This window comes from Leptinotarsa decemlineata, unplaced genomic scaffold (genome assembly GCF_025532065.1).
Source record: "Leptinotarsa decemlineata unplaced genomic scaffold, Ldec_3_MD MMD2_tig00026354_RagTag_RagTag, whole genome shotgun sequence".
NCBI lineage: Eukaryota > Metazoa > Arthropoda > Insecta > Coleoptera > Chrysomelidae > Leptinotarsa > Leptinotarsa decemlineata.
Window position 1 is genome coordinate 22,952,732 of NW_027412702.1, and position 17,439 is coordinate 22,970,170.

A 17,439-nucleotide genomic window follows, 5' to 3' on the forward strand; every position below is an offset into this window, starting at 1 on the left:
TTAAAACCCAAAAGCTCTTTATTTCAACAATGACTCTAGCTAAAGTGTCAAGGCAAATTGAACTCCTTGTTGATGAATTGCCACCAAAACCTAAAAGCTCTGTATTTCAACAATGACTCTAGCTAAAATGTTAAAGCAAATTGAACCCCTTGTTGATGAATTGCCACCGAAACCTAAAAGCTCTGTATTTTAACAATGACTAGCTAAAGTATTAAGGCAAATTGAACCCCTTGTTGATGAATTGTCACTAAAACCTAAAAGCTCTGTATTTCAACAATGACTCTAGCGAAACATAAAGTGTTCTATAGTTTTGGAAAGGTAATTTCAAGCTCTATTGAAATATGCAGAAACGTAGAGGTGTCTTATTAAAAAAAAATCGTTTTTCATCAATAACTATTGATATCTCATTTGAAAAAATTTAACTCAGAAACGATGATAGATATCGATATGCGGTTTCCACCATTAAGTTTGTCATAAAACTTGATCCTCAGACACAGCAGCTTTCAACTTTCTAGTATGAAAACAGGTATTTCCCTTTAAAAGTGCCCAATTTTGCCCACTCCGTACAGTATCATATCATTCCGTTGAATCCCCCTCAGGTCCATTCTATTCTTTTTTCATGCAATGTTCAGTCTTCAATGTGATCTTACTTGGTATGCTAAAATGAGTCAGTCTATTTATTGTTGAAAACCAGATTTACAATTCTATAAATTCCTTGAATATCGGTTATATTATGCTATTTCCCCTGCTAAACCACAGTAATCCAAACTCATGTATCGACCTTGATCCTGAAGTAAACTTTTATGTAACTTATCTGTTTCCCTTTGCTATCGCATTTCAGAGATCCAATAGGTATGTTAGCTTTAGAATTGTTTACCTATTGCTGCAAGTTTCAGAGTTTTGTCCATTTGGAAGCCAACATAACACTGTTGTGACTGATTTCAGCAATGTCATCAAAGAACAGGTTACATTTGCGAGGAATAATAAATATTTCATGTATAAAATGATTCATACATCATATATGTTCGGGTAATGACCAAGCAGGAATTATTTGAACTCCAATAATGCCCGAACTAAGCTTTGTTGTGAATCGATATCATTTACCTAATTGAATATGTAATACTAGTTTTACATCCCCTTTCAATTGCTTGAAAACACGAAGATGACCACAAAGATATTATTCAAGTATTTCGTAAAGCAATCAAGAAATTGATATCGAATTCGAGGGGATATGGTGATGCTTGATAGCAATTCAATAATATTTCGATTACCAGAGAGAGTATTTTTCAAACTATTGCAATACCAACACGATTCGAAATGACAAATGAAAACATAGTATTACTATTTCAAACAAAGTACCAGGAACGCAACATATGTATTATTCAAATAGGACCTATTTCAAAGTAAGCCCTAGTAAAAATAATATACGCACGCCAACGAACAAGTTTCTTTTATCAGGTGGAATAAAAAGTTCGTAGGCTAACACACATATGGCGCTACTAGTATTAACTCCATATGAATTTCAGTTAACTCTAACCGTCAGAAGACACATACAAATTTCACAGCCGTCGGAGTATTAGTTTTTGGGATGAAAACAAATCAAATCAAAATATACTTTTTTGTCCGAAGATTTGCATCTTATTGAAGTCCAAGGAATACAATGTTAATATACAAATAATACTAAAAAGTTTAAATGTAGATAGAAAAAAGTTCCAAAAATTAATAAATGTAAATATAAAAAAAGTTCTAAAAATGTATAGATAAAATACCACCATGTATAAAGTGATAGTACAAAGAATAAATTGCTAATATATTGCAAATATATTGTTAAAAGGATTCGCTAAAATACTCTTCCATTCGGTCTTTGCACCAGAAAAATCAACCGGTGAGAAGTTGTTCACTAAGTTTCAACGAGGTGAAATGAGCAGCGAGGACGATGCATGCTGTGGACGCTTCAAAGAGGCTGTTACCGACGAAACCACAAAAAAAAATCCACCAAAGTAATTTTGGATGACCTCAGAGTGAAGTTGATCAAAATAGCTGAGGCTGGGTATGTGAAAGCTCTGTTCAAAGTGGGTGCCGCGCGGGCTCACATTCGACCAAAAACAACAATGAATGATTATTCTGAGCAGAGTTTGAAACTGTTCTACCAGAAAAAAACCGAATGTATGCGTCGATATGTGACAAATTATTGAAAAATAGCTCCATCATGTCACACCAGAATCAAAACAATCGTCATCTGATTGGACTGCACGTGGTGAACCGACTCTGAAACCTACAAAGACGTGAAAGTCGGCTTCCGAAATTATGGTGGTATCAGTGTTTTGGGATGCGCATAGTACAACATTCATCAACAATCTGTATCTATAGAGTAGGGAGGGTGAGTGTAAGCCCTCAGCACTTAGGCCACATGTTACCCATTGTACATCCTCCCGAGGAGTTGTCCTCCTAGGTCATCGTCCATCCTGTCCCTTCCAGGAAAGTGGATAGGTCACTGGGAGACATCTCCTTAATATCGGCAGGTGTAGGCCAAGACTCGCCGAACACACACTCTCTTATTGACAATAACTCCGGGCACTCGCATAGGACATGCCTGCCAGTCTCATCTTCCTGTTCACACATCTTGCATAGAGGTGTGTCCACTAGCCCCATACTATGGAGGTGTTTCCTTAGTTGACAGTGGTCAGTCAGAAATCCTATTGCTGAGCGTAGATTTTTCCTGGTCATCGTCAGATATTTCTTCGGTATCAGCTTCCCAGGGTCATCCAGGGTGATCCTGGACTGCATCCTTTGATTCCATCCCATCTCTTTAGGGATTGAGCATGGGTGTGACCTTTGGCTAGTTCCGCAATTGTCGAAGTCATCAGGCCGTAGGTGCCACTGGATCTTAAGTCGGCAATGCAATTACCCTCACCCTTATCGTGCCCGTTAACTCACCTCAGGATAATGTAAATTCATCGACTATTTTGAGAAGAGAAAACCCATGAACAGCGACTATTACATTTTCGGAGCGTTCAAAGAACGAAATCATGGAAAAACGGCCCTATTTGAAGAAAAAGAAAGTGCTGTTTCATCAAGACAACTCACCGTGCCACATATTAATGAATGATGTCAAAGTTTCATGAATTAGGCTTCGAACTGCTTTCGCATCCACCATATTCTCCAGATCTGACCCCCAGCGACTTTATTTGTTCTTAGACCTCACGAGAATACTTACTGAAGAGAAATTTAGCGCCGATAAAGAAGTAATCGTCGAAACAGGTTTATTTTGATGCCAAAGACAAATCGTACTATAAAAATGGTATGGAATAATTGTATGACCGATATAATCGTTGTATCGCCCTCGAAAGCAACTATATTGAATAATAAAACCTAATTTTATCAAAAGGAAAATTTTCTATGTTAGTCTGCGAATGTTTTAGCCCTATTTATGTTACCTAAACACGGGTACATCGAAGTGGTAATTTGAGTATTGGAAAAAGAAAAAAATCTGCCGGAGCTATATCAGGTGAATAGGGTGGCTATTCGGTAAGGTTTGTTGGGTTTTTGTACATAAATTCGTTCACAATGATAGCCTTGTGGATTGGTGCTTTATCGTGGAACAGAATCCATGGATTTTCTTCCCACATATCTGGTTTTTTCCGATGAACTTGCTTTCTTAAACGCTGTATGATGGTTTTTCATTTACATGTTATACTTTTTATTTACTGTCTTCCCTTCTGACAAGAATTCCGAGTCACCGCGGTAATCGAAAATAGATGTTAACATAACCTCCACTTTTGATCGTGGTAATTTTAAGTTGAGTAGAAATTTTCCCTCTCTTTACTTGGGAAATTCATTGAAATCCTATACTTTTTGAATTGAGTTGTATTTTAGGTAGTACTACTATTCAAAAAACACAATATATGGAAGTTACGGAACCACAAATGAAAGTATTGATGATACTTGTCAACGTTTTTCTGTTATTATTTCTTGTTACAAAGTTATAGAGTGTCTAAAGGAAATAATAAAAGTGGCACAATATTATAGGGCTCATAACTTGACTAAATCGAAATCTGTTCAGACCAAGGGGCTAACTTAAAATCAAACATTGATGTTTTTTTGAACTCTTTTTTTTCAGTCTGAAACGAAAATGTAATTTCTATAAATCTTGTATAACACGAATTAATCTATATAGAACAGAAAACTTGGCCTAATAATAAAAACTCTATATATTCATCAGAAATAAATCGTATCATCAGAATACGAAAAAATGAAAATAGAAATAAATTTTATTTAGTTTACTTGTACTTCTGAAATCCTACTATTCTGGCAGCTGTTCAAAATTCCAAAAGTTAAGTATACAATCTGAGTATCTGGATCGATAAAATGCGACTAATTTTTAGTATCAGATTCATCAAATTGAACCTGATAAATTAATGAATATACTGGCACAAATCCAAATGGGCAAAATTCACCCCATACCTGTTATATCATTCATGTTCACACGTAAACAAATATTGACTGTTCAGTTTAGGATATGTTGTTAATGTTTTAGTGTTGCTAACGGCATTAAATGTCTCCTTTGGTAATTTACCTAGGTTGAGTCTAACATTCACAGTAAGGGATCTGAAATGGCGTACCGGAAACTTAAACTATCACTGTTATTCGCAAACTGCGGTGAATGAAATTTCAACACGAAAACCTGATTTAAATCTTTATATCGACTCCTGAAACAAACAAACAATTGAACACGTTTGTAAGGAATGTCACTGAAATTGCCAAATTCTTCACATGTAATATGTGGCGTAATATGTGTAATATGTGTAATCAGTGGCGAAGACAAATTGGTTTCATACGGTACGAATCCGTGGAAAGACCTAAATTATGAATAAATTATGAATAAATAATGAATAGTCAGGCCATTCGATAAGAATTAACTAAAAATTTTGAAATGAAAAAAATTAAACCACAAAAGAAATTTCAACGGTTTAAAAAAGAAGTTTTTCTCAACCCGCAATTCCTGATCAATAAATCACCTTCTACCTTTTGATTTCTTAATTATATGTCAATTTTCTAAACAAATTGAGCATTTTTATTTTAGTTCTACTATTCAACAACCGCACAATAACAACATCAAATGCGACTGCAATTTATATCGGATAGTACCTGTTTTGCCCTGATAAGACTCGAGCAATGTTGTTTCCTTTCTAAACAAGAGTATCGCCATAAGCAGCAAGATATTGGGAAAAAATCTGACAAGACCTTATTCAATTCGCCAAACTGGTTCAACCCTCAATTGGTCGATTGGGTTCATATCGGGGCTTTTGGGAGTCTCAATCATGCTTCATATTCTAACTTAATTTGAGTGTTCACGTATGATATGGGTAATGAGCTGTCATGGGGATGTTCATAAGGGATGTACTCCAATAATTGGTGCAAATACCTACTTCAAAAGTTAGGCAGATTTGCAATATAGCAAAATTTTGGTGGTGTAAGATCTATATCTGTCTCAAACGAAAATATTAAAGACAATTAAAAAATAACTACTGTATTTTTTATTAATATATTGTTGTTGCTTTCTTACCGAACTGGTTAGGAAAATAAAAAATTTGCAAATGATACCCATTATTATCTCATATGAGACGAAATAAGTGTTTGATATTTTCGTTGGTTTGGGAAATCTGTCAAATTTTGATATAAAATGTCAATAGTCTAAGAATCTGAATGAAATATGAAAAAATGTTTCCATATTCACTCTGTAAAGAAGCCACATTGAGGGAGATATTGGCCCTTTTTTTAACAGACACCTTTTATTTCACTAGTTCGGACTTCCATTGTCTATTATATAAAATGATTTGAAATCCCTGAAACAAGTAAAAAAGAATAATTAAAAAAGAATAGTTGAAAATAACAATTATATTAAGCAACAATAAACCTGAAATGATATGATAGTAAAATAACCTACAAGTAAAAATATAATAATTGAATAAATACGTGACTTGGAATCTCTACACTTTTTTATTTTTATTATTTTCTTTTTGCATTCCTTTAATTTTTTATTTATTCAATTATTATATTTTTACTTGTAGGTTATTTTACTATCATTTCATTTCAGGTTTATTGTTGCTTAATATAATTGTTATTTTCAACTATTCTTTTTTAATTATTCTTTTTTACTTGTTTCAGGGATTTCAAATCATTTTATATAATAGACAATGGAAGTCCGAACTAGTGAAATTCATCACGAAACATTGTCAATCACCTTCAAACAGACACCTTTTACTTTCGCTATAGCTCCGCTATTTTTCAAGATATCTCCTCGCTTTTTACGTCAAACGATAGACATTTTTTTCATTATACCGTATTTGTTTTATTCCTTAATTTGCAAGGTTCACGCTGACTTTTGTATAGAACTCTAAAATAAACTTGTTCTACGGTGGACACATACTGTATTATCTTTTTGGAGAATGCGCCCCAAATGTGTATGGCTCCTTCGCCATAAATTGCAGCGTAGCATTCAAATTAATATTGTACACCAAATAACTGTTCATATTTTCAATTATTACAAAGGTTACAATAATCAGTTATCGCAAGAAATTTAATTTTAAGAATTGGTCGAGACAAAATATGTACCTATTATAGGATTTGTACAGTCACTATTCTTAGTAGTATTTTACTGTATGTGTGTTTTGATTATTGCTATCTATGAGAAACCATGCATCGTGTGGAAAAACTAATGTGTGGCATCGTGTGGCGTAAATCTTGTCGTGATCTCGTCAACTGACGTTGTTATTCAGATCACAAATTCATCCACAAAGATAGCTGTCATACATAATATTAAAATGAAATTACTACGTTTGGGTTCAAAGTAATAACTTTTCTTCTACGGCTTTCCAGAAATACCAGCCTTTCAGTTCCCTTACTGTAAAAACGCACGGCATTGAAGCTTTGAGCTTGAGCACAAATAGCATGTAGGCGCACCTCCTAATTGTGAATAATTGATGTATACCACGAGTGATAACTGAGTTACGTAGCGAAACACAGTACATGTTTATGGGGCACATATTAGATATTAGACGAAGCATCTATAGTGCCTTGTCATCTCTATTCAAGGCCCTCAGTCCAGAAGTGAAGCCGAAATGTTGATTGTTTGTTTTATTTATTCATCACCGAGTAGTGCTTTATTTGTAAGGAGCTCCTACCACAAGCTATCACTATCATCAGAGACCCAGCTACAGATCCTAAAATTTAAATCTTCGTTGCCTGTGGATATAAAAAATAATGAATAGAGTAATGCGGCTTCGGAAAAAAGTCGACTACAAGCTATCACTATCACCAGACCCTCAGCTACAGATTCTGAAATTTAAATGTTTGCTGCCTGTTGACATGAAAAAAATAAAGAAAAGACTAATATGACTTCTACAAAAAAGTCGGAAAAGGAATAAATTCTTAAAACAAAACAAATTAATCTCTCGTGAAGGCAAATTATAAATTATTCATGACAGGCAGTTTTCATTAAAAAACCGCAACACGGTTTCGCTATACAATAGCTTCTTTAATAGCTCTACAATAGTGTCAAGAGTTTAGCTATTCAATAGATATTGTATAGCTATTCAAGAGCTATTGTATATTGTATCGTATAGCTATTCAATTGCTTTCTCAGTAGCCATACAATAGCGTCAAGGGTATGAAAATTCTTGAGTAACCTATTATATAGTTTCCCAATAGCTATACAATAGCTTCAGGAGTATGAAAACTCTTGAGGAAGCTATTCAATAGCTTTACACTTGATATTGAATCGTTATATGAGTAAGCTATTGAATAGGTATACAATAGGTTCCTCAATATCTATACAATAGCATCAAGAGTATAAAAACTCTTGAGGAAGCTATTGTAAAGCCATTCAGTAGCTTTACAATTGCTATTGTATGGCTATATGAGTAAGCTATTGAATAGCTTCCCCAATAGCTATACAATAGCATCAAGATATGAAAACTCTTGAGGAAGCTATTTAATAGACAAACACGAGTTGTGGTTTTGTAAACTGTCCAGTGTAAATCTCTCATTTGAATGAGATGGATTTTCATCAAATATCGGCAAAATCCATCACATAGTTAATATTTTACTTTTTTATCGATATTTTTTGAGAATTTTCTCCTTCAACAATCAGCAAAATATCAAAATTCCAATGGAAAATGATGTGATGGTAATTTTACGAGTATACCTGCTTATAAAACTCCCCAAATCATAGAATCTAGGTTATAAATTGACTCATCTTCAAAACATCGGACAAAGATGAATGATAGTGATAATTTGTGAAAGTCCTGATTTTCCAGAACATGTCAAAAATCATCAGTGTATATTCTCTAATGTTCTAATTTTGCGGTATTGCTTTCAACTAGGCATGCATATATGAAAATTGTTTATTTTTACTGTATTTCAATATAGGTATCCTCACTGGAGGACCAGGTAAGATTGAAAATAAATGTTTCGCATAAGTATCCACTGATAAAACGTATAGAGTAATGTGAATAATGGTTCAAGTATCTTACCATATATTATTTACAAAAGCACTAAAAAATTAAACGAATTCCACTGTCATCTACTTTATTTCTCTCCGGGACCTAAAGCTTGAACATCCATGACAGATATAAAATAATTTTTATAATTGAAAAAAACTACACTATATACATTAGCTTGTGTCTAATATAGAAAGTAGAATGGGTAAACTCAATATTATTGTTATTAAACTACTTCAGTATACATCTCAGAATACTTTGTCAAAAATAAAAAACATGGTTAATTTTCAAATGATACTGAATTGCAGTCCGTTCCGTGTAAGCGCCCTCTAAAATTAATTATTATTCTGATCCAACCCCTGCTATGTTGATAGTAGGAAGGAAGCGCTTCTCTCAAGCGCTTCTTTCCTAGTTTCTTCATTCCTCTTCTTAAGACAAACTAGTCATTCTGGAAACATCAATTCTCCGAGTGCACTCCGGCTATCTGAAAGAATATTGATCTGCCCATTTTGGTTGAGTCCTTGAATCAATATTTCTTGTGCATTCCAAGATTGCATACACTTCCTCCTCGAAAACAGATATGTAGTAACCGAGCTAGTAGATTGGTTCAAAGTGTCCAGTTGACTCTCCATTGTAACCTTCGAAAGTTCAATGTAGCTCGACCAAATAAATCCAGCCTCCCTACAAAACTAGGTACTTCACTTGTTGAGTGATCTTTCAGGTCAGCTGGCAAGATGCCAAATGCTGTGAAGAATAATCCACTCCAAGGTTGACAGACCATGTTCCTCAATCTAGAGAGGGTCTGATTGACGGCCAGTCTGCGACTAACTAAGCAACAGATATGTGTTACTCGGGAAGTAAGTCTTCTGTAAGGTATTTCAGATGGACGTACTCCCATGTCTGTAGAGTACTATCTGCGCCCACCACTGAGAAGACTCCTAATCCTCCTAGGCCTCGGCCATTTAGGCCTAAATGATCAGCTTTTGAATCATACCTATAGACCATCTTCTGAAAAATCTTCTACGGCAGCCATGAAGGCATAATGAACAGATTCCTGTGGATTGTTTGGCACTGAGGCACTGTCAGATGTTCAAGGTGCAAGATTTCTACGTTAATAACCTTTCCATAAGCTATACCTCACGATACATTGGATTCAGCCATGCAGGGCACTGATTTGGGTGAATTATCGTTTGTGCGTAACCGTGTATTAACCTGCTCAGATGGAGTTTGTTTCCTCTACCTGATGCTGAATTATTTGGTGCAAGGCTAGTACATAGTCCCTTCGGTTTTTTAACTGAACAAGAGGGAAGAACTGGAAAGCTCTTGCTGTTGATTCGATGTTACTGGAATTCCTTAGTTACTTCATTGTGCCATAGTAGCTAGGGAAGGAGGTTTATCACGGTAGGGCCCCTCATTACTTTCTACGACGAGAGGGCACCCAGTATCTTTAAAGTTACGTTATTAAATTGAATCTTATGGACATGTATATACATCTAAGAATGTGGCGTCATTTCGAAGGACTTTTACCTCCACTGGTGACTCCTCAAAGTATACGCACACTGCGACAGGACGTCACAGGACGGGAACATGCCGGAACGGAAACATGACGTGAATTTTATTTTCTCTTTCTATATTTTCTTTTGAAGGGGCTCACACTAAGGCAGGCAACGGACAGGCACATGCCATTGGCCTAGCCAATGCCACGGCATTGGCTAGGCCAATGCCGTGCCGTCTCAGCTCGAAGGGCACGTTCCGTCATGTTCCCGTCCTGTGTCGTCCTGTCGCACTGTACGTAGACTTTTACCCGGCAGGTGTTTTCTAACGCCCCCTGGGCTTATAGCTGCAACTGTAATTTTCACCGCTACAGTATATTCTAACTAACGTCTGTATAGCAGGTATTTTTGCCAAACTTCTTATGAGAATAATCGTTCACATCTTCTCTTCACAATTACTGCCCGCACGGTTATCACAAGATGTAAATGGAGAAGACACAGCAGTCCCCAATGCTGACGTTGGTGTGGTTTTCATTGCTCTCGTGCAAGTTTTTACACAGTGCCTGATTTTTTTTATAGTAGTCTCTTGTTTCATTTTGGTGACCAAACCATATCTTGTCTTGGGTTCAACCATTATACAGAGAATACTTCGTGCCTGGATTCGGCCCCTCGTTTCTTCCCTAAGCATCATTTATGATACTCTTGTCTTTCTTTTTATCACATCTAAATTGTTTCTGAACAGACTGAGATCCAATATCACTCACAGATATTTAATTCCCTCGACATTTACATCTATTCATTTCATTTCCCTTCATCTCGGTTCTTCTTGTTTCAATATGCTCTTAATTATTACATATTACATAATAACTCGTACCTGGTTATACTTGCATATAGAAATTTTCGGGTTTTCTGCTCATGAACACCTGTATTTAGTGTCTCACCATCGTGAACACATATTTCGAATACTTCAGTCTGTCAAACGTGGTATATCTCCACGTTTCGAAGTCAATTCTCAGCTTTTACTGTTTTTCTCAGTGTCATTATTTTTTGAGTTTTAAAAGCCGTGGATTTTTGGAATTTCTTTCTGACATTTCGCTGGCGCGAGTGGCTATCTTCTTCAGAGGTTCAACCATCATGGCTTGCTGTCCGATGAATAACTTTTAGGCTTCGTATAGCGTATTTATGCCTTGTCAGGTAATCATTTATATTTGTACATGTACTTGTCTCTGCACTTGTACCTGTACTTGAACCTAGAACATTAACAATCTTGCTGCATATTGTCATTCTGTTCGTTATTCTCGAATTCCTCAAAATGGGGTTCCACATTCGGTTGAGGTTCACCGCTTCTTTCTTTTCTGTTGAAATTCTCCGTGTGTTTGTGGATCTCTATTGCCTCCCGTACCAGTCGGTTATAGTATCCCTGGTTGGGGGTAATTAGTTCTGTGTTTTCAAACAAGATTGTGTGGTCTCCTTCACTAAGTACGTGTTCTGCCACCTCTGACTTGTCCGCTTGGCCTAGTCTGCAGTTCCTTTTATGCTCTTTTAGTCATGTTCCCATGGATCGTTTGGTGGTTTCGATATATACCTTCCCACAAGTGCACGGTATGCGATAGACCCCTGCTGCTGATAATGGGTATCTTTTGTCTTTAGCCGATCTGAGGCTTTGTTATCTTCCTCGTGGGTTTGAGGACTGTTTCGATGTCGTGTTTATCCAATAGTTTTCCATTTCTGTTCGTGACCCTAGGGATAAATGGTAGATATGCGCGTGTCACCATCTGATCCTTTTGGTTTCATGACTTTCCTGATCTCGGAGGCACTGTATCCATTCGATCTCAAGGTCCCTTCAAGGTGTTTCAGTTCCCTCTCCAGATGTTCTGGTTCACATATTCTCCGAGCCCGTTCCGTTATGAAGATGACTCCTCTCTTTTGGATAGGATGGTGGTTCGATAGTGCGTGCAAGTATCTATCTGTGTGTGTGTGTGGGTTTTTGATACACTTTGTGGGTTAGTCTGGTACCACATCGTTCTACTAATATATCTAGGAAAGCTATCCGTTGGTCCTGCTCAATCTCCATGGTGAATTTTATGCTCGGGTGTTGGGCGTTTAAGTGGTATAGGAAACGGTTCAGGGCGTCTCTTCCATGTTTCCAGATGACGAAAGTGTCATCTACGTAACGTAGCCACAAGGTCGGCTTCAATTCAAAAGTGTCTATCGCTTTTCCTTCATGAAACGGTTTGAAGGCCAAGCCAAGGCCAAGCGGACAAGTAGCTGTGGCAGAACACGCACTTAGTGAAGGAGACCACACAATCTTGTTTGAAAATAAAGAACTAATTGCCCCCTACCAGGGATACTTTAACCGACTGGTACGGGAGGCAATAGAGATCCACAAACACACGGAGAATTTCAACAGAAAAGAAGAAGCGGTGAACCTCAACCGAACATGGAACCCCATTTTAAGGAATTCGAGAATAACGAACAGAATGAGCCATGATGGTTGAACCTCTGAAGAAGCTAGCCACTCGCGCCAGCGAAACGTCGGGAAGACATTCCAAAAATCCATGGCTTTCAAACTCGAAAAATGATGGCACTGAAAACCTCAGCCGCGAAAGTCTAAACCATTTTGTCAAACTGTTTTTCTGATTTCACCACTAATGAATGAAATTTAATGTCTGAACCTACACCACATTGATATTCTTTGGTTAGATTCCTTCTGAAATTAAAGAATTGTGAAACCATTTTGCAAATGAATATAAATAATGTTATTATACGATACCACTAAATTTGGTTGGGAGAAGTGTCAGTGTAGATTTGCAATGAACAGAAAAAGGCGTTGGACAACCAACACCAATTCTACTCCACAAATATTGTTTATTTCATATAGGAATGTAGATTGACCGAAACAATTAGAGTCATAGAACCAGAACAGTTACAATACTTGCTTTAATTTTGTTTGCCTCACCGACATAGCTTGGTTATGAACCAACACTTACTACTGCACGCCCCACGAACGTTTGTTTTAACATGATACTCACACATGCGCAGTAGTTGAACATCAAAACTCGAACCATTTTTGTGTCAAAAGACTTAAAACTATTCAATTTTTTCAGGATTGGTTCACGCGCCAGCAGTTGGTCCTTGTAGTGCTCTTCATCAATATCTCCTTGGCCATTATGTTCTTCAAGCTGTTGACATAGTACAGGTTGAGCGTCGACGGACGCGGAAAAAATTAGAAAAGTTTGAAGGTACCGATTACGGACATTTTAACGGCATACATATTTTTGGCACGCTTCGTTTGCAAAACTGTCCTTCATCACAAAGGAGAGCATGTTCCACTTCTGATGGTCAATTCCACCTCTGACACCAAATATTGAGACCGAGATCAATATGTTGTGATCTTTTGTAATGAAGGGCGGTTTTCGCAAATATTGACATTTTTCAATGTCGAATGCGTGATATATTGGATAAGAATAATGCTATGTCGTGTCGGGAACATTTTTTCGCTGTTGGATTTTTGTCAGATTTTATCTAATGTTTCTGTGCGTCTTGTTTTGTTCCTGAAGTTTTGTTTAAATTACTGATTGAATTCTCCCAATGTGTTTAATTACAGTAAACGATGTTGGTGATAGAGAAAATTGAATTATCGCTGGCAATGTTCGTTTCTGAAATCCGTGAAAAAATTCGGTCCTCGAAAGCGTCAACATCTATTCAATCTGATGCTGAGGTTAATTGAACGCTTCTTTTTGGAATTATCACCAAGACAATTCATTCGATGTAAATAATTGTTCGTGTTTTATATTTTTCTTATTTTGTTGAATACTCATATCATCTCTTGTATCTATCACCAAAATCAATGTATTTTCAGGTAACAAAGCAAGACTAGTACACTCAAATTATTTATTATATTTGACTTGTTATTGTAAGAGTTAGAAGCAAATATATTTTAGTTTTAGCTTATATATTTATGATAGACTATGTGTCTATTCTTGTTATCTTTGACAATTCTTGCGTATATTACTTGAGAGAAGATTCAGCAAGAAGAATTTTAATGAAATGGTTCGCATAAAAAATTAATTTCAAATATATTTCTTTATCTTTCGAACTATATTATAATGAGAAACATATCGTACGCAGTTGATAAAAACTAGAAATATTTAATATAGAAATAATGAATCAACAATTTCTAAAGTTACTTGTTCGATTGTATGTGTATAAAAATCTTGATGATTCAAAATTTATTCGAAATTCAGACGTATACTAGAGCGGGGTACATCATTAAAGTATGTACATATCTTTGCAGGGGGAAAGAAACTGAAGTTATTTCGCTTCTGCTGAATCGTCTTGTTTGTGAAAGACGAGCCGGAATATTAAATTACTTTCCGAGAAGCTGTTTAATATTTACGCCATATTTGCGAGATTTTGTCATATTCGTAGGCTGTATCGTTATTTTAGATCAAATTTCAGTACTTATTTCGTAACTTGAGGCTAACGACTATCCCTAGCCGACCCATAAACTTGATATATTTAAATAATTTTAAGATTATCGACTGAACCAATTTTATTCCGACATTTATTATAACTGGATCGGAATATAGTAGGATAAAAATCGATCGGGACATCATTTTTACTATGTAGACTTAGCGTATTATGGAAATACTGAACTTTGATTTAACTTTGTTAACTTTTTCTAATTTCTCTTGCAGGCGGGAGACTTCTGTTTGTAGATAAGTATGGAAATTGAAATGTATACATTAAATTCAGAAATTTTAAATGTCTAGCTATAAAGTACTTATGAATTTATATAAAAAAGTTTCTCTAAACTATTTTTGCGTGCCTTGTTCAAACTTTATAAATGAAAGTAGTGTTTGTAACTTGTGCAAACATATTTGTATGATATGAGCATTATAAACAAAATTTCTAGATTTGTATGGAACCGATAATATTATTATACTATCTAATGTGTCTATCACTTTATATTTTCAATTAAATAAGGGCCGACTAAATTCTTCCCTTAGTCATATTGACTTTTATTACCGAGTGTTTCATTTCTTCCAACCTTTTCCAGTCATAAAAAAAACAAACAAATTAAATTATGAATTTAAATTTCTAAGAAGTAGTTTTAGTGACGAATGATAATAATAATTTCATTCACAAGAGTACATTTTTTAAGGGAACAAGTTGAATAAAGTGCCTAGGCAATTAGTGCTACTGCACTTGTTTCGCAAACAATAAATAGTATGATGTAATAAAAATTATATAAAACACAAAAAAAATGTTTTGTGATGTGATGATAACAAATATAATAAAAAGTTAAAATAATATAATAATGTAATGAAAAAGATGAAATGGAATAGTTGGGATTAACAGTACCTGTAGATGATGCTCTGATGATATTATATTGCAGAAGAAATCACGATCAAGTATTGAAAATGAATAGATAAAAGCCAAGATGAGTAAATATTTATGTAAGACCTGTTTTATAAACTCTAGAAGATTTATCATGAAATTTCCGTCATTTTCCAATATGAATTTTTTAATTCTTTTTGAACAATGACTTACGAAATAAATTTCTCACCGCTTCCGATAATGTATTATAAAGTTTTGCAGCACAGAAAGAGTATGCTCTTTGTGATACTGATGTCGAGTGCTATACTTGTGATTTCGGACTGGTGCTTTATTTTTACTAAAGTGATATTTTACAGTTGTACAAAAATAGTATAGCTGTCGGAGATCCATAACAGAACATTCCTTATATGGTCGATCTGTTGGAAAACGTATATTTTCCGAATAGATAAGTTTTAAAAATCTCCTCTAAATGATTTCTAATGAATTTAAATTTACCCGCAAAACTTAGTAACTACGCTGTGGCTTTCCACTAAGGCGGAATATAGTTTTTCTACTTCCTACGTTGGTAAACATGTTTTGAGTAGTCGAAAACTGTAAAGTATTGATTGAAGTATTTTAATACTATATTTTATATGAGCATCATATTTCAAATGTTTATCGATAAATATACCTAAATTTTTAATACTCCTATATGGACAGCTATTCGATATATTGAAGCTGAAAGGCAAAAAGTTGTTTTTCCCAAATAGTGAAAGAGTGGTCAAATCACTCTTTCACTAGTTTGAAGTCTTTTCCACCCTTTCTTTGAGCAAACTCCAGGTTTCTGCCTCATAAAATATTGACATGTCATCAACTTATCCACTAATTTCATCTTCACTTCGCAATTTGAATAAATCATCAATATAAATATTGAACAATAAAGGCCCCAATACTGTGCCTTGAGGAACACCACGAATAACTTGAATAAATTGATCGATGTGGCCGTTACTACGTGGTAGGAGATCATAATGAAAAGGGAAATGAAAATTTCTATGTTTTTTACCACTTTTAATTGTAACTAACGTTACTGCAGTTTCGTCCTATATGGACATTCTCAAACTAATATAATAAACTCCGTTGTATTAGTTATAAAGTAACTGCAGTAACGTTTAGTTACAATTAAAAGTGGTAAAAAACATAAAAATGTTCATTTCTCTTTTCACGAATAACTTGCTTTTGATCACTAGTGTATCGTTCACTCTTGCAGCTTGCTTTCTGTTTTCGAGGTAACATTTAAAAAGTTCAAATCAATTCTATTTAATGTCTTTATTTTTTAGTGTTTGCAAGAGCAGACGATGATAAACAGTATCAAATGTCTTAGTTAAATCTATGAAATGATAAAGAGACGGTTTACCTTAACCTCAAAATTTGTGTATCAGTTCCGTTAGTTCAGTATTGCGTCTTCTGTAGATGTTTTTTCTTTGAATACAAATTGTCCAGATGAAATGGGATTATATTCATTTACGAAAGAACTTGTATTATTTTTCAAAGACTTTAGAAAGATGTGTATACGTAGATGAACGTTTATAACTTCCGAGGTCTGTAGAATTCAAGTTTCGAAATGAATGTATCGTGAGATCCTCAGAAGAAAAACTTCATCCTGGTTTTCTCTATTGGAGAAATATTCAAAGTCAGATACGAGTGATATACTTGCTTTATAAAATGGTCCTCCGGTACTTTTTCTACCCCCTGTACTTTATTCAACTCTGATATTTCCAAACAAAATGTATAGTGATTTTTAAGGATATTTTGCAATAAATCATTGATGAAAAACATTTTTAAAAACGAGCTTTCTGCTCACATGCTCTAAAACAAAATAAACTTTAAATCAAACCAAACTAACACGTCAATATATTTAAAAAAAAATTAAAATATGTTTTTTCCGTTAACCAGCTATCACACCCCTACGAAATATAACCCTCAGAAGTCGAAACTTGTGCGAGCTAAGGACTAACGAGGTCAAATCTTTTAACGTGTGATTCCTAACACTCATGATATTACGCAATATGTGTGATTCAAAAGCTTGTTGTGAGGTTTACTTGTGTAAATTTGTCAATTTGGCG

The 17,439-nt window shown here is 35.1% G+C and overlaps 1 protein-coding gene across 1 annotated transcript in view; it reads left to right on the forward strand.

The window, feature by feature from the left end:
• Positions 1–15,024, forward strand: part of LOC111515776 (uncharacterized) — a 29,642-nt gene extending 14,618 nt beyond the window's left edge. The window contains exon 3 of the mRNA XM_074184337.1: positions 13,102–15,024. Coding sequence (XP_074040438.1) covers positions 13,102–13,188 — 87 coding nt within the window. The 3' untranslated portion in view covers positions 13,189–15,024. The remainder of the gene's footprint in view (positions 1–13,101) is intronic.
• Positions 15,025–17,439: the final 2,415 nt, after the last annotated feature.